General features: G+C 41.1%; 1 protein-coding gene and 1 non-coding gene across 6 annotated transcripts in view; one reads left to right on the top strand and one right to left on the bottom strand.

Annotated features, from left to right (window-relative positions):
• Positions 1 to 1,756: 1,756 nt before the first annotated feature.
• On the bottom strand, positions 1,757 to 1,829 carry TRNAR-ACG (transfer RNA arginine (anticodon ACG)). Its single transcript has one exon. It is a non-coding gene; the product is annotated as a tRNA-Arg (tRNA).
• Positions 1,830 to 2,142: 313 nt separating this feature from the next.
• The window catches only part of SACM1L (SAC1 like phosphatidylinositide phosphatase), a 72,473-nt gene continuing 53,465 nt past the window's right edge, over positions 2,143 to 21,150 (top strand). For 3 of the 5 annotated variants that reach the window (XR_008615823.1, XR_008615822.1, XM_028479724.2), the window contains exons 1-2: positions 2,143 to 2,268; positions 19,464 to 19,561. Coding sequence is in view for 3 of the 5 variants with exons in the window: in XM_028479724.2 (XP_028335525.1) it covers positions 2,237 to 2,268; positions 19,464 to 19,561 (130 nt within the window). In the remaining 2 variants the exon portion in view is untranslated. Of the gene's footprint in view, positions 2,269 to 19,463; positions 19,562 to 21,150 lie in introns of those variants that run through there. The other 2 variants (XM_007115260.4, XM_024123762.2) reach the window with 2 other exon arrangements.

Genomic DNA, 21,150 nt, shown 5'->3' with positions numbered 1-21,150 from the left:
AAAAAAAAAAAAAAAAAAAAGAGAAGCTAAAAAAATTGCAATGTGTTCGATAGCTGAAGAATTAATATCCTTAATATATTTAAAAGTTTAACATCTATAAGAAGAAAATGAGTACATATATCAAGAGAAAATATATACATCAAGTAATATAAGTAAAAGGAAGTTCAGTTTTTCAGTTAAGAAACGTGCAAAAAAATCATAATGAAATTTATAATACTCAGTGTTAGCATGCAAGGAAACTGATGCTATTGATGGAAATGTGTATTTGTTTAAATTTTTTGGCAGGCAGCTTGAAAATATGTACCAAAGTCTTAAAAAGTCCATGAAATGGACCTTAAAAATGTCTCCCTTGGGGGCTTCCCTGGTGGCGCGGTGGTTGCGCGTCCGCCTGCCGATGCAGGGGAACCGGGTTCGCGCCCCGGTCTGGCAGGATCCCACATGCCGCAGAGCGGCTGGGCCCGTGAGCCATGGTCTCTGAGCCTGTGCTCCGCAACGGGAGAGGCCACAACAGAGGGAGGCCCGCGTACCACAAAAAAAAAAAAAAAAAAAATGTCTCTCTGATCATTCAACATCTAAAAATGTATAAGATATCAGAAATAATTCAACATAGCATTATTTTTTAAAAAATGTTAAACTGACAACAACCCAGATTCCCAACAAAGAGGGTAATGTTTAAAATATCTAGTTTTTTGATGGGTTATCCTCAAAGAATATTTAATGACCATAAATCTCAGACAAAAAGCTAAGGGGACAAAATGAGAACACAAAGACATTTGTGACAAAACCCCAAATTTGGAAAAAATACGTGTGTAGGTTTATATTAAAAAGTGTGGAAGAAAAATAAAGTCCATAAGGAAAAAAAATTATGACGTTAATAGTAATGACGGGGGGGCGCCGGGGATTATGACGTTAATAATAATTATCTCGGGATGGGAATTTGCGTTTTTTTGATTCCCAGTACTTTTCGGTGTTTTACAAGTTTCCTGTAATTCGTTCAGGAGGAAAAACCGTTATATTGGAGAGATTAATTGATCGATTGAATGATTAGTTATGGACAGTGTCGGATGTTTCAGCCACTCTTCAGGTTTGACTCTCCTTTCCGCCACAGACCTTTCGGTCCTTCTCAGGTCTTCCACCCAGGCGCCAATAAAATGAGGGGTAATATATAATACTAGATTACCTGGGGTCTTCGTACTGCAAAAACACCCATGTGCTAAGGTTTCCCGATTCATTGGGGACCAGGAACTCTCAAGGGACAGGGATGCAGACTCCGATCACTTTGCGGACCCCCTATAACACGCGCAGCCGCACTGCAGCGTTCGCGTCTCCGGGTCAGGTTAGAGCCAGAGCTCACCAGATCCTGGTAAACTGGGACTGTGCCGCTTTTTACGTCACCGTAGGGGTTCTGCTCCACGGGTTAAAGGGCCAGAACTGCTGCCTTAAATGCGCTTTTGTGTCATCCGCTAGCTAACCTCGGGCCACAGCACGCCCCCCTACTGCAAACTACCACCATTCTAGGTGTGTTTTCCCACATGTACCCCATTTACAGAGTCTCCTCGTGTGCATCATTAATTAGGACGCTTTGCAGTTTACAAACCACCTCACACAACTCCGGCCTCCAAACACAGCTTAAAAGATGACATTTCGGGCACATTAGCGTTAAAATTGAAGATATTTAACCTTTACACCAGAGTCCTTTCTAAGGACATCCTGTAACATCAAACATCAAACCCAGTTGTGGCTAAAAAGTACGCCCCGAGCCAGCCAGGAGTCGAACCTAGAATCTTCTGATCCGTAGTCAGACGCGTTATCCATTGCGCCACTGGCCCCGTACTAACAAGGCTTGCACTGTAGTGTAGATCACGCCTTACGCATCTACAACAGGCTCCCCGACACTAGCGCTGCGCTTCCGCCTCTGCGCCGGGCGTTGCGGCGCTAGTCCACAGCTTCCAAGGCTCCGCCTCTCCTCAACCATGCGCTCCGCCAATCCGCAGCGGTGACGTCACGGCGCTCTTTGGCGCATCTCATCCTCCGCGTCGGACTGCGCCTTTAGCGTTCTCTAGCGCGCGCGCTAAGTTTGTCCACTGCCGCCTCCCGTTCGGGAGCAGCCCGGCAGGGCAGGGAGAGGAGGTGGGACGAGGCGGGGCGTTGCGGCCGGCGTGCCAGGGTGACCGGTAGCGCTGTGTTCGAGGTGGCTGGGCGGGCGGAAAGAGCAGGGAGGAGGCTGTGGTGCAGGATGGCGGCAACAACCTACGAGCGGCTGAAGCTGTGAGTTCCGCGGGCCGGAAGCCGTTGCCCGAAAGGGTCTGTGGGGCGGCGGGTGGGGCGGCAGGTGTGGGCCGCCGGCAGCTGGGAGGCTTCGTGAGTCCCGGGGTGGCGGGCCGGGTGTGGGAACGCCGCGCGCTCCCCGCCTTATTCGCTGGGCGCGCCCGCCCCCGGCGCCGCGCCCAAGTCGCCACAGGCCCGGGAGCGGCGGTCCCGCCAGCTTTTCTCCGCTCAACTCGGCCTCAGAGCCCACGGCGGGGGACCGAAGCTGCACAACGTCTTCCGGCGAGCCGGGCTCGGCGTTTGGATGCAGCCTTTCGGGGCACGCTCCTCCCCACTTTATTTTATTTTTTATTGTTTGGAGAGGTGGCGGCTAAATTTATCCTTATTGCTTAGGAGAGAAAACGAGAAGTTTTTTTCTTATTTCATGGACCCATAGCAGCATGTTAAGAGGCCACACACAAATGGATAAACCTTTATCTGGGCATTGAAGCCTTCCTGACCGGTCTTTAGGATGCAGGAAGAATTTAAAGTACAGTCAATACTCTTAAGATCCTAAAAGGTTTCTTTGGCTTTAAATATTGTACCGCCCAAGCATAAAGTAGATTAAGTCCACGTGGACAGCCAGGGGCTACTGTCGAGAATTTTGGCACTGCAAATTGACTTTTCGGTAAAGCCAAGCTCTTGAGGCTCTGAGAAATAGGCTCTGGTTGTTAGAGTTGTAAATTAGGTATCTGTAGGGTTTGGGGTTCGTCGTGGGTTTAAAACAAAAGCAAAAACCCATGTATTTCCCTTAGCATTACTATCAGCCCCTATGCTTTTCTTGTCTGTGAATAACTTTGTTCTACTTACTTTGTGTTTAATGCTTTACCTCTAGACTGAAAATCTAGTGACCACATCTCAGAAAGTCTTTGGCAGCAGAAGCAGATGTGATTTTTGAGAAGCTTATCTATCCCTAAATAAGTTAAAGTATCTTGGGACTTAGGCACAGGTATCGCATTTCCTGTACAAGGATATGAGGACATCAAGATGTGGTTTAGGCACTTCCTATGCTCCCCAGAACCTCAAGCTCACTTAACTTTCTGGAAGTTTCATTTAAAAGTTAGGGCTGCAGAATTGGAAGTGAGGCCATCTCGACATCAGATGTTTTGCATAAAAGATTACTTTTTCCTCAGTCCACCCCCCTTGCCACTTCTCTTCACTGTAATTGCCTTGAAAAACCCCAGCTGCACACTTCCCTCCACCTTTTCTTTGCTAGGTTTCCTTATTCTCTCCCAGTTCCCCTTCACCAGGTGATCACCTTGTTGGTAAATGAGTCTAGGAAAGTGTCTTTGACTGAGGTACTGGCGGGGCCGGTGTCACGTGTGCTGTGTTGGCTAATTAGGTTATGTTGTCTACCTGATAGTCACTAAAGGGTTTTAATGTGATCCTACACCAGGTCTCAGTTGTGTTTAAGAAATATGGAGCCTTGGCTTGATTGCAGCTCAGCGTTAGGTTACGAAATGCAATCGAATTTTCCTGTGGCAAAGATTGAATGGGATGGAGAACTTGAGAGTTATGATGATAACTGCCAAGGAGGCAATAAATGGACCAGTCCAGACCTTAAAAAAAAGAAAAGAGCTCTATATCCATAAAAGAGAAAGGAAATTTGGCACTGAAGTGGTGACACTGATGCTTTTGTATTGATGTTTGTGAGAAGTGGAAACTATAAATTTGTTTGGGGGAAAAAGTAAATCTGGGGTTATATGAAAGTCATTCTCTAATTTTTCAGTGCTTAACTTTTTTCCCTGAAAAAAAATAGTTCTAAGTGCTCCTGTAAATGAAGATACAACTTTTTTACAACTTTGTTTTTCTTTGCCAAGGAGTTTGTGAGTTGGAGTCTCTGCTCTTATTTCTGTTGTTTGGCCCTTGCTGCTCTGAGGCGTGGTTTTAAAATGTGGCCTCCGACCTAAGGTGTATTCTTTTTTAGATGCATTGGAGGTGGAAGTGGTTTCTGACCCATATAAGAATTAGTAGGACATAATGGCCATTTTTTAAAGTGCCTAGACATATGTTTTAAGGAAGATCCGTACAAGAGATAGTTTGATTATTTTATTATGAAAGTATTGTTACTGGGTTTATTTAAATATCGGAGTGCTTGGGATTTTAAAAATTTGTTCTGTGTTATGCCATACATTTTTTCCAGTCCATCTCTGTCCTGTGGTGTTCACCTTCCTAATGCCCTAAGTTTCATCCTCTACTCTCCTGCTTACAATCTCCAGTTCCATTTTATTGACTTACAGGAATAAGCCCACATTTCTTAGCCACCTGTATTCTAGTCTCTTCACAGTCTATCCCCTAACCTTATTTCCCATAACTGCCCAGTGTTTTTTTTTTTTGTTTTTTTTTTTTCCTTTTTTCCCCTTTCACCAGACTTGGCCACCCTCTTTTTGCTTCAAGCTTGGGCTTATTTTGATCTTTCTATTCAGAATGTTTTCTTCCTCTCTCCCCTCTTTACATGCTGATCACATCTATGGTAGAGCTGAGACAACTCAGGCTTTTTAAGTCAGAACAGACTTAGATTTATTTAGACTTAGATTCACCTGCTATTTGCTTTGTGTCCTGACCACGTTACTTAATCTCTCTGAATCGGGTTTTCATCTGTAAAATGGGAACGTTTCTACTTCACAGTATTATAAGGACTGAAAGAGCGTAGATGAAACCATCATACTTAACAGATACTCCACGTCTCTGCGAAGCCTTTTTTCCAATGTCTTTTCCTTCACTGAGCTCCCATAACGGTCTACTATCACAGGAACTAGACACCAAACGTCTGTATGAGTTTTCACATTCTGTCTCTTTTGATTCATTAGCAGTGTACTTACTGTCTGATGGACACGAGAACTGAAAGAATGATCGAGCCATAGCACTGTTTGAACCACTCACTTTGCCGCCTAGAAATGATGAAGTCATTAATAAATACTTTGTTTCTCCAACTAGGTTACAAGTATGTAGAACATATTAGAAACACCTTAACATTGATTTCTTCTCTAGTCCTCAGTTCCTAATGTAAAGTCTGGTGCATTACAGGTCCTCAGTGGATCACCTAAGTAAATGAAAAGAACTTTCCAGTATAGAACACCTACCAGTACTTCAAAAAAACAAAAAAAAACAAAACACAGTCTGGGGTAATTTGGAATGTATTCTTTTGAAGTAGCAGCAACTTAAGTCATTTTATGTATGGTATTATCTTTCCAGTGCCTTTGTGAAGTCTAGGTTGATATATATCATCTGTCATTGTTGAAGACAGGGAGATAATTGCCCTTGGCCCCACAGTTAGGTCACACAGCCAAACCATGGCAGAACTGGCCGTGGAACACAGCAGGCCCAGAGTCCAATGATCTTTTCATTATATTGCATTATTCAAATTACCTTTTTTCTCATCAGATTGCTCTCACCTTAGTCCTCGGACATGTCTGGTATAGAAATGAGTTACTTAACAACTGAAAATAATTGACATGTTCATTATGGATTTTTGATATAGAAAACAATATTGATTTGTTCAGAATTTAAAATTTATACTATTTAAACATCCAGGCAGTTCTTAATATTCCTATTTTGCAACTCCTTTTTTCATTTAAAATCCTTTGTAATGTCAAACAGTGATAAGTTTGAAATTGCAAGACAATTAACAGAAATCCATGATTGGAAACCTTTAAAGCATTTTTTTTTTCCTTTTAAAGGTCAGGTGAAAAAAGTGTAAGGCAGGAAATCTTTTAGAAAGTGAATCAGGTTGCAGCTTCTATCTGAAGAAACATTGTTTCCTCAGTTAAGAAGTGGACTTTCTTTTTAAAAGATTGTCATAGCTGTGAGGTCAGCCAGGGGAGAGGTGATAGAATCCTGAGAACAGATGTAAACTAAGCAATTCTGTGATGAAGATATATGTAGTTTATACAGTACAGTGAACATTCAGGTTACTCACACATCTCTCTTCTTGACTGCCTTCATCCAATTCCACCTCTCCCTTCCACCCCCCACTCCCGCCCATCTCTGATAACCACAAATCTTAGCTCTTTTCTATGAGTTTGTTTTTGAAGTGTAATTGACCTACAAGGCTATGTTAATTCTTGGTACACAACATAGTGACTTGGTATTTTTGTACATTTAAAAATGGTCACCATGATAAGTCTCGTTATGATATGTCATCATACAAAGATATTACATAGTTATTGACTATATCTCCCACAGTGTACATTTCATACCCTTGATCATTTACAATGTTTTATAACTGGAAGTTTGAAGCTTTTAATCTCCCTCACCTATTCCTTTCCTTCCCCTACCTACCTCCACTCTGGCAACCCTCTGTTCTCTGTAACTCTAACTCTGCTTCTGTTTTGTTTGTTCATTGGTTTTTTAGATTCCATGTATAGGTAAAATCATACAGTGTTTGTCTTTCTCTTTCTGACTTATTTTACTTAGCATAATACCCTGTCGGTCCATTGGTTGTTGCAAATGGCAAGATTTCATTTTGTTATGGCTGAGTAATATTCCATTGTGTGTGTGTGTGTGTGTGTGTGTATTTATATATATATATATATCACACGTTTTTTATCCATTCATCTATTGATGGGCACTTGGGTTGCTTCCATATCTTGGCTTTTGTAAACAATGTTGCATTGAACATAAGGGTACGTATATCTTTTCTAATTAGTGTTTTGTTTTCTATAGATAATTACTCAGGAACGGAATTGCTGGATCATATGGTAGTTCTATTTTTAATTTTTTGAGGAAGCTCCATACTCTTTTCCATAGTGGCTGCCCTAATTTGCCAACAGTGCAGTGTTCCCTTTTCTTGACATTGTCGCCAACACTTATTGAATTTGTTGTCTTTTTGATAATAGCCATTCTGACAGGTGAGAGCTGGTATCTCATTGTGGTTTTGATTTGCATTTCCTTCATGATTAGTGATGTTGAGCATCTTTTCATGTGCCTGTTGGCCATCTGAATATATTCTTTGGAAAAATGTCTGTTCAGATCCTCTGCCCATGTTTTACTCAGGTTGTTCATTTTTTTTTAACTTTATTATTTTTTAAAATTTATTTTTGGCTGCTTTGGGTCTTCGCTGCTGCGCACGGGCTTTCTCTAGTTGCGGCATGTGTACTTCTCATTGCAGTGGCTTCTTTTGTTGTGGAGCACAGGCTCTAGGCGCGTGGGCTGCAGTAGTTGTGGCACGAGGGCTCAGTAGTTGTGGCTCGCAGGCTCTAGAGCTCAGCCTCAGTAGTTGTGGTACACGGGCTTAGTTGCTCTGCAGCATGTGGGACCAGGGCTCAAACCTGTGTCCCCTGCATTGGCAGGCAGATTCTTAACCACTGCACCACCAGGGAAGTCCCTGTTCATTTTTTTTTTTTTTTTGATCTTGAGTTGTTTGAGTTCTTTAAGTATTTTGGATATTAACCCCTTATCAGATGTATCATTTGCAAATATCTTCTCCCAGTCAGTAGGCTGCCTTTTTGTTTTATTGATAGTTTCCTTCACTGTGCAAAAACTTTTTAGTTTGATGTAGTTACATTTGTTTATTTGTGCTTTTGTTTCCCTTGCCTGAGGAGACATATCCAAAAAAAATATTACTAAGACTGATGTCAAAAAGCATCCTGCCTCTGTTTTCTTCTAGAGGTTTTATGGTTTCAGGTCTTACGTTTAAGTCTTTAATCCATTTTGAATTTACTTTTGTGCATGGTGTGAGAGAGTAGTCCATTTTGATTCTTTTGCATCTAGCAGTCTCGTTTTCCAAGCACGCTGTCCTGGAGAATGTTCCATGTGCACTTGAAAGAAGTTCTTTCTTTTTGTTTATGTGTATATCTGTTATAGACTTTTGGTTTGTGGTTACAGTGAGGTTTATATATAGCAGTCTGTCTGTCATTATTTTAAGCTGCTGATCTCTTAAGTCAAACACATTTTAACAACCCTGCATTTTTGCTCCTCTCCTCCTCCTTACCCCACGTTTACTCTTTTGATATCATCTTATATCTTTTTGTTTCATGTATCCCTTAACTACTTATTGTGGATGTAGGTGATTTTACTGGCTATATCCACTGGCTGCAGAGCTCATGGTGTCCCAGAGCTCGTGTTGGCCTGCTGGTGGGCAGAGCCTGGGCCCAGGGGGCTGGGCTGGGTCCTGATATGGCAGGCTGTGGGGCTGCGGTGGTCCTGGGGCTGTTGTCTGCCCACTGGTGTGTGGGGTGGGGACCTAGGGCATCCCAGGGGTGGTGCCTACACATTAGTGGGTGAGGCTGGTCCTAGGGCTAGTGCCAGCCCACTGGTGGGCTGAGCTGGGTCCCAGGGTCTCTGGTGGCAGGGTCCTGGGGATCCTGGGGCTAGTACTGGGACCCTGGTGTCTAGGGGTGGTCCTGTGCCCTTTGGTGGACAGGGCTGGGTCTTGGGGCAGCTGTGGGCTCAGAGGGGTCTTAAGAGAGCATGTCTGCTGGTGGGTAGGTAGGGCTGTTTCTCTGCCTGGCTAGTTGCTTGGCCTGAGGTGTCCCGGTACTGATGCTGATGGAGCCAGTTTAGGCAGTGGGTGGGGCCAGGTCCTTGTGCTAGTAAGCTAGAAGGAGGACTCCATAATGGCACTTGCCACCCCCAGTGTCCTCGTGGTAGAGTGAGCTTCTAAAGATGGCTGCCACCATCTCTGTCCCCAGGGTGAGCCACTTGCCTCCTGCCTCTCCAGGATCAGCAGGTGAATCTGACCTAGGCTCCTTTCAGATTTTTGCTTCTGTCCTGAGTCCTGGAGCATGTGAGATTTTGTGTGTGTCCTTTAAGAGTGGAGTCTCTTATTTCCCACAGCCCTCTGGCTCTTCTGAAAGTAAGTCCCACTGGCCTTCAAAGCCAAACGTTCTAGGGGCTCATCTTTCTGATGTAGGAACCCTGAGCTGGAGAGCCTGATGTGAGGCTGGACCCCTCGCCCCTTGGGGAGAGCCTCTGCAGTTGTAATTATCCTCCCATTTGTGGGTCGCCCCCACTGTGGTATGGGTCTTGGTTACACTGGCTCTCCTCCCCTCCTACCCATTTTGTTGTGGTTCCTTTTTTATATCTTTAGTTGTAGAAGATCTCTACTGCTAGTCTTCCAGTTTTTCTCATCAGTAGTTGCTCTGTAAAGAGTTGTAATTTGGTGTGCCTGTGGGAAGAGGTGAGCTCACGGTCTTCCTACTCTGCCATCTTGGCCACACATCTCCATGGGCCTTTATTTTCAAAGCTTAATAGGCTTTGAAGTCCATGGTGTCTGGGATCAAGAAGAGAGAGTGCAAGCTCATGCCTATTTTGATATATCTTCCAAAATATGTGTCATCTTAACAGAAACTAGGACTCTGGGTTGATATCAAATCCCCTGTCTTGAAAGAAACTAGGTAGTATTCCTGTTCTGTTAGTTAATAGTTGATACCTATTGGATTCTGATAACCTCACCAGACAGTTTATTTTAGTATACAGTATTACTTTGAACTTTAGAGATTTGATATCAACAGCATAGTTAATTACCAGATAATCTTCTTGGAGGGAATTTCTTTAACTTCTAAGATCTGTTTCGTAAATAAGTAATGTGAGAGAGTTTTACTGAAATGAGAAACATCACACCAGTTGAGGGCCATTCTTTTTGCAACAGGGAGAGGATTTTGCCTAGATATTTGTTCATCTGTCTTGGTTTCATCTGTCTTGGTTTCCACGTACTTATTACATTGAGAACTTAGCAGAGCCTGTTGACTGGTTAATTTTGGAAAAACTCCAGGCAGAACTTGGTGTTAGTGATACTTTGTAGACTTTCTATTTAGAGAACACCCTGCTTCCTCTTTCTCGTCTTGTGTTACAGTATAACTTCAAATCCAGTTAAAATTTGACCTCTCATGATCTTTCCTTAGCTAAGAGAAAAGAAACAAGTTTTTTGTTTGTTTGTTTTTTTTGCGGTGCGCGGGCCTCTGGTTGCGGAGCATAGGCTCCGGACGCGCAGGCTCAGTGGCCATGGCTCACGGGCCCAGCCGCTCCGTGGCATGTGGGATCTTCCCTGACCGGGGCACGAACCCGTGTCCCCTGCATCAGCAGGCGGACTCTCAACCACTGCGCCACCAGGGAAGCCCCAAAGAAACAATTTTTAAAATTCCGTTTATTGTGTCACTGAGCCAAAGAAAACATTAGTTAAGGGCCATATAGAAAAAACAACTTAATGTATGTGTCTTCTGACTAATTGTGTTCTATTTTCTAAGAAAATTGATTGAGCTTTTACTATCTTGTGTGAGAATACCAGTGGGAATGGATAAGCTTAGAGTCCTTGTCTGCAGAGGCTTGGTAGCCTGTTTGGTGAAGATTTTTTTTTTTAAATAAATTTATTTATTTATGGCTGCATTGGGTCTTTGTTGTTGGGTCTTCATTGCTGCGTGGAGGCTTTCTCTAGTTGAGGCGAGTGGGGTCTACTCTTTGTTGTGGTGCGCGGGCTTCTCGTTGTGGTGGCTTCTTGTTGCAGAGCTCGGGCTGTAGGCGCACGGGCTTCATTAGTTGTGGCATGCAGGCTCAGTAGTTGTGGCATATGGGCTTAGTTGCTCTGTGGCATGTGGGATCTTCCCAGACCAGGGGTCGAACCCATGTCCCCTGCATTGGCAGGCGGATTCTTAACCACTGCGCCACCAGGGAAGTCCCTGGTGAAGATTTAAAAACAAAAATAACAATAAAACCATAACCCCAGCAAAAATTATACCCTGAATGTTTACTCAACTGTTTCTGACTGTGAGTGCTAGAGAGTTAAAGTTAATTTCATGAGCTTTTGAAATGAAACCTGGGAGCATAAAACTTACAGAATAAAATTTATTACATAAAACACACTTCAGATCAGTATTAAGGCCAATTAAACAGTGGTGGGAAATGGAAGGAGGGAAAGGAGAAGAGGAATGCAGCAAAGGCATATGTAGATAGCTGAGTTGGGATGACACTTGCTTTTATTAGTTGGATTAATTAGAGTGATTACTTGTAATTACTCTTCTTAGAAATGTTGATTAGCTGGCAGTCACTGTTCACATCTCCAGTTCTTGCTCCAATTCTTAAGCCATTTTCAATAACATTTATCAGAGCAGCCTGGTGGCAGCACCAGCAACTTAGATTCTAGCAACATCTCTCTGAGAGGTAAGATCCAGCAAAGGTCCCAGAGCCCTTAGGCTAGATAGAACTCTTTACCTTGATCCACAATTACTTTTTTTTTTTTTTTTTTGCGGTACGCGGGCCTCTCATCGTTGTGGCCTCTCCCGTTGCGGAGCACAGGCTCTGGACGCGCAGGCTCAGTGGCCATGGCTCACGGGCACAGCCGCTCCGTGGCATGTGGGATCTTCCCGGACCGGGGCACGAACCCACGTCCCCTGCATCGGCAGGCAGACTCTCAACCACTGCGCCACCAGGAAAGCCCAATACTTTCATTTTTTTTTTAATACTTTCATTTTTAAAAAAATGTTTATTTATTTAGGCTGTGCTGGGTCTTAGTTGCGGCATGCAAACTCTTAGTTGCGGCATGTGAACTCTTAGTTGTGGCACGTGAACTCTTAGTTGCAGCATGCGGTATCTAGTTCCCTGACAAGTGATTGAACCCGGGCCCCCTTCATTGGGAGCGTGGAGTCTTACCCACTGGACCATCAGGGAAGTCCCAGTATTTTCATGTTTTTAAGGAGTTTCTTCTGGTATTTTGCTTCACACTTCTAAACAACATGCTTATACTGCTATTTCCTGATTTGTTTTTCAGTTTCAGTCATATGATGACTTTTTACTTCAGAAGATGAGAATTTAGCTTTTATACCTCTCTTCCTTTCCTCTCCTCTCAGTGTGGTTATATTAAGGTATTCAGTGTTCACATTATTATGGTTGTGTAGGTATGACTCGAAGTCAGTAATGTATTATAATTACATTTCCTTTTTATAAAAATGCTTTGTTTTTCCTTGAATTAAAAAGTTTGCTTGACTTTTCTTTTTTTGTTTTTTTTTTTTGTGTTACGCGGGCCTCTCACTGTTGTGGCCTCTCCCGTTGCGGAGCACAGGCTCCGGATGCGCAGGCTCAGCGGCCATGGCTCACGGGCCCAGCCGCTCCGCGGCATGTGGGATCTTCCCGGACCGGGGCACGAACCCGTGTCTCCTGCATCGGCAGGCGGACTCTCAACCATTGCGCCACCAGGGAAGCCCGACTTTGCTTTAATGTACCTGTTGCTAATTAATCTTCAGTCTCTGGGACAGCAGTAAACCTCCTCTGCTGACAGTAACTGTCAATTCATCTTCTTCTGTGAGGCTTACCTCCAGGAGCCCTATCCCCTCTGCTTTAATCTGGACTGGCTGTTCTTTAGGCCTGTTGCATTGTCCTGGAACCTCCCTTTACCATCATCATGAGAATTTCTTTTACCTGTCTCCTGTTTTGGATTCCAAGTCTAACTCTTGATTTACTCCATGTCGATGAAACAACTTTTCCTTCTTTCCAAGAAAGAGTGAAAGAGAAGTATCTTTTGAGATATTGCACATCTGAAAATGCTTTCATTCTATCCTCACATTTATTTGTTAGTGTGGTTAAGTATAGAATTCTCAGAAATTATTATCCTTCAGAATTTTAAAGACCTTGCTGTGGAATAGTCCAGTGTGTTGCTGTTGAATAATCCAGTAGTGTGGCTGTTGAATATTTCAGCGCTTCTTTCTCTTAGTTTTTTTTTTTTCTGGAAACTTTAGGATTGTATCTGTATGATGTTTTGAGTTTTACGCTTAATGTGCCTCTGTGTGTGTGTGTGTGTGTGTGTGTGTGTGTTTCATATATTTGGTGGGCCTTTTACATCTGGAAACTTGTCCTTTGGCTTGAGGTTTCTTCTTTGTTTTTTCACTATTTGTTTGATAAATTTTTTTCTTGTGTACTCTCCTGGAATTCCTGCTAGGTGGATGTTGAACATCCTGGATTGTGCCCCTCTCTTTCTTCCTGTCTTCTCTCCCCTTCCTGTCTCTTTCCCTCTCCCCCTTTCTTCCTTCCTATGCTTTTCTGTTTTACAGCTCTTATCTTTTTATTCTGTTCTTAAGGAGAGTTCTTCAGTTTTATTTTCCAGTCCTTCTACTGAATATTCAAATTATTATTTCTGCTGTCAGTCCAAAAACATGTTCTTGCTTGCTGAATCTCCTTCTCCTCCCCCTCCTCCTCCTCCTTTTTGGTATTCTTGCTTCATGAGTGCAATGTCTTCTCTCTGAGGCTACCAGTTATAACTGTGTTTTGAAGTTTTATTCTGTTCTCAGCATAGTTTGTTTACCCAAAGTTATTTTTCTCCTTGTTTTGTTCTGTGTCTTCTGTGATGGAAGCTTATCTCAATTATCTGGTGATCCTTGGTTGTCATTTCATGTTTAAGAATGAGGCACTAAAAAATTGATTGGAAGGGTTTGTTTGTGGGTCAGGATTTGTCAATTGGTGGCCTTCGCTGTAGAGTGATTGTGCAGGAACTCAACTGTTTCTTTGGGGGAGGTGCCCTAAATGTCAGCATTTGCAGGTCTTTTCTTTTGGGCCAGTAAGTTTCTTCAGAGACAGTATTCATAGCTCCTGCGGGAGTTGGGGGAGTGGGCTGCTTGGCTGCTAGCATTCTGGGAACCTGGCAGAGGAAGAGGGTGGATGATTTTCCCAATCTGTAAGCAGACCTTCTCTGTGTCTCCAGACTTTACTTGACTCACTGTGGTCCTCAGCTGTGCCTGGTTTCTGGAGTTCAGGGCCTCTCTTGTTGAACTGCTCTAAGCATTAAATCGTACAGTTAGGGAGGTACCTGGACTCTAGGTTTGGGTAGGGATCTGATTGTTCCTTACACCGACTTTGAACCACCTTATTCTTACCCCCAACTCTGCAGTTAATCTCACTGCCCCACCTCACCCCCTACCCAAGTCCTTAGTTCTTGAGGCTTTTCAGCACTCTACAGCTGGAATCTGCTTACTTTGTTGGCTCTCACCCCATAGGCAGTGAGATTCTGTAGTAACTTAATTAGCCCATTTCCAAGCACTATTCTTCTTCCAGACCTGCATTTGAATGACTAGTATCTGCCCTACAGCCTGCACCCACCTCTGGGTACTACCCAGATTCCATCTTCTGAAAGAATATCAAGGCTTTTTCTCTGGAGGGTTTTCACTCTTGGAAATTCATTTCATTCTACTTCGATTAAAAAGCTAATTTGTTGATCTTCTCATTTCAAATGTACCTAGCCAGACTGGAAGTGTTATATGTAGTATATTTCACCTTCATATAAAAGAAATTTCCATTTCTAACTTTGTAATTTTAAGGATTTTAAACACATAGTGAGGTTATTAACTTTGTGATTATTAGGAATGTAACAGTTAGTAAAGGCCTATTTCTGTGGCTGTATATTTTTTGTATATGATGTAAAGTCTTAATCCAAGATGTGTAATATGTATATTTTTAAAAAATAAGTTTATTTATTTGCAGCTGCATTGCGTCTTCATTGCGGCATGTGGGCTTTCTCTAGTTGTGGCGGGCAGGGGCTACTCTTCATTGTGGTGCGTGGGCTTCTCATTGCGGTGGCTTCTCGTTGTGGAGCACGGGCTCTAGGCATGCGGGCTCAGTAGTTGTGGCTCACGGGCTTAGTTGCTCCGCGGCTTGTGGGACCTTCCCAGACCAGGGCTCGAACCTGGGTCCCCTGCATTGGCAGGTGTATGCTTAACCACTGCGCCACCAGGGAAGTCCCCAAGATGTATATATTTTTTCAGTGTTCCACACCCTTCCAGATCAGTTTTAAATTTAAATGTCAAGTTGAGAAAAATTTTTTAATTGCTTATATTAGGGATACTTTTTGTTGCATATCTATTAATATATTTATTTATATATTTATATATACTTTTACATAAAATTTTAAAAGGAGATTTTTCTGCTCTTATAAACATTTGATTTTATAATAAATATCACTGACTAAAAGGTATCTGTTAGGTAATACCCCAAAACTTGTTTATGAAAACAAGTATGATTTTAAAAAATTCATTGAGTTCATTCAAATAATTTATTTTTATGGTAGAAGTTTTGCAGGTGAGAAGCTTAAATACATTGGTTCTAGGGCCCGCATCAGTTACCAAAATTCAAAGATGCTCAAGTTCCATATATAAGTGGCATAGTATTTACATATAACCTATGTACATCCTCCTGTATACTTGAAATCATCTCTATATTATAATACCTAATACAATGTAAATGCTATGTAAATAGTTGTAAATGCTATGTATGTAGTTGTAAATACAATGTAAATGTTATGCAAATAGTTGCTGGTGTTCAGCAAATTCTAGTTTTGCTTTTTTGGAACTTTCTGGAATTTTTTTTTCTTGAATATTTTCAATCCACTGTTGGTTGAATCCACCCTTGTGGAACCCATGGATAAGGAGGGCCTACTGTATATAGATAAAAGAAGTCAAGGTATAAGAGGGTGGAGCTATTGAGGGAACACAGTATGCATTTCTCTACTGGCTGTTTATTTAGATGCAAGCTTTGTGCTTTTGTCCACTGTACTGAAAAAGTGGAGGAATTTGATTTCTGAGATTGTATGTTGATAACCATCTCTTATATTAAGAATAACATTAGTTATTAAAGAATTTAACACCATTTGTGTGAAGTAAACTGTGCTAGCTTTTCCCCCCCAAATACAGCTGTGAATTTAGAAGAGCTTAGGGCCCTGAGCAATATGAAGAAAATGGATATAATAAAACCCAGGGACTTCACTCATGGTCAGAACTGTGTAGCATTCATCAGCCTTTGTCTCAAATATAAAACTAAAGCGGCTGAGTAGGAGCAGTGGTGATGGCTTTGTCAAGAGACTGAGAACAGCAGAAGAGAAACAAAACTAAAACTCAGTGGTCTGAGGTCATTTAGTAAAAAAAATAATGCCACCGTTTCGTGGAGTCTCTTCTTAGTGCCAGGCATGTCACGCATATTCTCTCATTTACCCTCACCGATCACTTACCACTTTTTAATAGAGAGAAAGCTGAGCTGGGAAGTTCATTGATTTGTTCAGGGACTCATGACAGTAAGCATGGAGTTGGAATTCAAACCAGGTTTGTAGGAGCTTAAAACCTGTAATTTTTTCACCATACTGTGTTACTAGAACTTGAAGGCATCATCTTTTGGTAGGATGGCCCAGAAATCGATGTGTTCAAGATCCTAGTCAGTCAAGAAAACATTGTTACTTATACTTAGGTTAAGGCATAAGGAAAAAACCTTGGTTTAATAAAATATAAATTAAAGACATTCCATTAAAAATGGTTTTTAAAATGTTTTATCACTCAATTGAAGGAAACATCTCTTTGCTTTGTTCCAGGAAGATAAAGTGTTTTTGTGTTTTGGCCAGAGGTTAATGTGGAGATTATTTCATTCCAGGAGGGATTTGATCACTGTAGTAGTTTTCTATTGCTGCTGTACCAAATTACCATAAGCTTAGAAACTTTAAACAATACAAATGTATTATCTCTTGGTTACTGTCGGTCAGAAGTCCATTATGAGTCTCACTGGGCTAAAATCAGATGTTTCATAGTGGAGGCTCTGAGGAAGAATCTAGCTCATTCAGAGTGTTGACCAAATCCATTTTCTTGTGGTTGTTGGACCGAGGTCCCTGTTTTCTTGCTGGCTGTCAGCCCGAGGCCATTCTCCTGTCCCTGCATGTGATCTCAACATCTCAGGAACTACCAACAACTTGTCACATCCTCCTCATGATTGAAATCCTCATTGTAGGAAAGCATTTTCCATTGTAGGAAAGCATCTCACATGACTCTTTCAGATCCTGAGCCTGTTTAAGACCTGGAAATGCAGTGGGACATCTGATGCACAGACATTTAAACAGCATTTAAAAGATTGGGGGTTGTTAGGGTATGGAAGGATTCTAAAGAGTGAGGCTTATAAAATGCCCTCTGATTTATAGACAGAATTTTTTCCAAAGGCTTTTATAAAGAAGTCTTGTTTTTCAGGTCTACTTTTTGTTTAAAATTTTTGTTTCTATTTGTTACTTGTTTTTTTTTATTTATCACCTACCTCCTTGTCACTAGTGCTTGTGTAATGCTTAGCAAATGGTAGCTTTTCAATAAATTTATTGACTTACTCCTGGTGTGCAACTTACCCTTGTACAAAACATCTTCTGCAGATAGGGACTGATGTGTTGGATTTTTTTTTTTTTTTTAATGATTCGAGGTAACTATCCTATGACTAGATTGTCTGGAAGTTTTTTTTATACTTCCTTTAGTTTGTTTCAGGACCGCTCACTTTGCTTTCTTTTTATAGGTTTATTGAAGCATAGTTGACATAAAATAAACTGCACATATTTAAAGCATGCACTTTGATACATTTTGATATATTTTACACCTGTGAAACCTTCACCAGTATCAAATGAATACAGTCATTACCCCTAAAAGTTTCCTTGTGTCTGTAATCACTCCCATTTACCCTTCTCTGTGTAAGTTAAACATACAACTACCATATGACCCAGCCATTCCACTTCTAGGTAGTCATCCAAGAGAAATGATGCATATGTCTGCCTTAAGACTTGCACTAGAATGTTCATAGAAGCTTTATTCATAATATCCTAAACTGGAAATGGCACAAATGTCCATCAGCAAGTGAATGAATAAACAAATTGTGATATATCCATACAGTGGACTACTATTCAGGAATAAAAAGGAACATTTATTTAGTTTGAATTGAAGACTGCCATATTTGAAGCAGATTTGTTTCCTTTGTTGCATTCCTTATTTTGTATTAAAATTGACTTTCATTTCCTTGGCATACCTGACTCCCACCCCATGGAGGAAATATTAAGAAGTTAGTTATAGATGAACCATAAAAGGATGTAAGTTATATTTGGATAATTAAGGGTTGATTATTCCTCAGAAACTTACAGTCAAAAATGGTCAGTACAGTTTGTTCTGCTACAGGACTTGTTTCTATAACACCAAATAGCTTATACATGGTCAGTAAGTAAGAAATGATGTCAGTGATGGTGTGTGGGTTTATATAAGATTTTTCATTGGCAAGAGGAGCAGAATAGAGGGAGTAGAATTTAAAAGGAAAGGAAAAAGCCCTCAGATTGGCTGCTGCACAGACAGATGTTCTTTCAAGTGTGGTTTAAGAACAGCAGAGATTAGTCCCTGGAAAAACAAACAAGCTAGTTCTCGCCCCGACTCTGGTCAGCTCCTGGAGGCCCTCCATACCTGCGGGTTCCGTACCTGCAGGTTCCAAGTTGGTTGAATCCACGGTTGCAGAGGGCTGACTGTACTGCACCATTTAATATGAGGGACTTGAGCATCCACAGATTTTGGTATCTGGAACCAATCCCCAGCAGATACCTGTATTTACTCCTGTGCCCACCTTAGCAACAGCCTCAGTCTCCATTGTTTTAGTGCCTGCAAATCTTTATTTTCACTTTATTTAGTTATTGTTGATTGTTATTTCCTGAGGCAGTCCCCAGCCACGCTGAATTGCTTGCCTGGAGTTATCCATGTTACCTCCTGAGGAGCCAACTTAATTTTTGTCGGACTCAGGTTACAAAGTTGCATAAATTCTGAGTACTCTGTCCCGACCCTAATTTTACACCCTTTATTTTTTACTTTGCAGGATGAGGGTTTTTTTTTCAAGAACACATCAGTGGCATTCAAACAAAATACAAAAATGTTAAAGTAGTTTATTTTAAACAATTTCCTGGAAATGTGTTTCTTAGTGTTTTTAGCTAATACTTAAATCTTGGTTACTATGTGTCAAGTGTTCTAAGTGCTTATGAAAGATTATCTCCTCCTCACAACAATGCCATTTAATGAGTCTGGTATTATCCTTATTTTATGGATAAGGGAACTGAGGAACAGAGGGGAGGAGTAACATGCCCAAGTTCACACAGCACAGTCAGTCTGGTTCCATAGACTGTGCTCCTGACTACTGTGCTACATTTCATTGCCTTCTGCACCATGTTGAGTATAAATTAGATTTTAGTATGATTTTCTTATGTAAGTCAGAGTGGTAGTTTTACAGCAAATTAAAACCTTATCCGCATTAAATTAGGTGAAAACAGTTGCAGTGAACACATAAGGACAGCATAATAGCTTTATCTATGCAGAAGCTGGGAAAATGATGTCAAATTTAAACACTGTTAAATTGTTATAAGAGTTTTTTTGGAAGTCTTCATTTCACTTCGTTATTTATGGTTTTAAATTTCTTCTTAGGCATATCACACCTGAAAAATTTTATGTGGAAGCTTGTGATGATGGAGCAGATGATGTACTTATCATCGACCGTGTGTCCACAGAAGTTACACTCTCAGGTATTTCATGGCCAGATTTAGAAGTGTCTAGAAAGATTTTACACTTAAGTTGCAATAGTTAAGTTAATGAGATCCATGTGAGTGTGTGGATCTCTGAGTGTCTTCTTAGAAAATTTTAATTCTTGCTACCTCATTTGATTTTTATGCATTAATTTTATACTTTTTCCTTTTCATGAAATGGAGAAATGATCTTGAAAATTTTGGGTAGCATTTTACTATTCATAAGGATTTTAAAACTTTCTTTATTTGTTCCCTTATCAATACCGTAACAGGATTGGTTTTGTTGATGTGTTAGGTTCCTTTATAGCTGTAAGATTTGAATTATTTGAGTGTGAGAAAGTTGTTTTAGCATTAAGTGTGTGGAATGTTAACAGCTGATTTGTTTTCGAAAATATTCATTGCTATGAGGATAATTTAATAAATGAAAAATAATATGTACATCACTGGGTAAAACTTGTATTTTAGGCAGAATGATTTTCCTAAGCCTTATCTATCTATCTATCTTATTTATCAATCCAGTTATAATTTAGCTTTGCTTCTCTGGGGTGTGAAAAGCAACTTGTTTTTCAATTGTGTGGAACACTGATTTCTGACTAGATTAATGTGAAGTAATTTTGGTGATGAATTAATGTATCATGTGATATCACATTTAGAATTTCATATTTCATTTGTTTAAAAATTTACATCTAGATAGTGTTCTGTATTAATTTTTTTCTGAAGGGCAGTATTTGAGTAACCATAGAGTTGGCACTCGGTAAATGGTAAATATCCTTTGAACGGATTAAGTGAAACATGAAAATATTTTGCATAGGATACTAAAGTGTAAGAAAGGTAGGACTGTAAATCTCCATTTCCTTGGTTGTCTGCTTTTTCTGGTAAGCTTTTCCTTTGACCAAATAAAGTAAGAGCTGTTTTAGTTTGATAATTTGGCATTTCCTGTGACTGTTGCTTGGTGACTGCTCTCTCAGAATAGCTGACTGATTTTAACTACCCTTAGTGTACTTCTGAAGTTTAGTCCCACTGCTTCTTTATAACATATTGATACAACCCAGTGTCTTTTTTATTTTTTGTGGGGGGTGGCGGGCTGGGGGTCGTGGGCCTTGCCACGAGGATCTTAGTTCCCCGACCAGGGATCCATCCCGTGCCTCTGTTAGTGGAAGCTCGGAGTCCTAACCACTGGACCACCAGAGAATTCCCTGCCACCTAGTGTCTTATAAAAGCTTTAGTATGGATGTATTTTCAATTATTTTTTTTCCTTTCAGTGACATTTTATTTGTAAGTAGAGAATGCAGACCCATTTGAGTGGACAAAGCTAAAGGTTTTGAATAGTTTGGATGTAAAAATGATAACCAAACAGTCACACATGAAGACACATGAAGAGATAACTTTGACCTGAAGCTAGTGATGATGAGGGGCTATCGATCACAGTTTCTCTGGCAGTTTCTTTTTACCATTGGGAATACAAACCATTGCCACCGAAAGAGGAATTTTTTTTCTTCCTTGAAAAACCAGCATAGTCTTAGGAATTATCATAGTGTTATTGCTATTACGCTCCAGTTAATGTAACTTACAGCTGTATCAGTAGTACA

This window comes from Physeter macrocephalus, chromosome 18 (genome assembly GCF_002837175.3).
Source record: "Physeter macrocephalus isolate SW-GA chromosome 18, ASM283717v5, whole genome shotgun sequence".
Taxonomy (NCBI): Eukaryota; Metazoa; Chordata; class Mammalia; order Artiodactyla; family Physeteridae; genus Physeter; species Physeter macrocephalus.
Note: the sequence above shows the minus strand (reverse complement) of the source record. Positions and strands in the feature narration are given on the sequence as shown.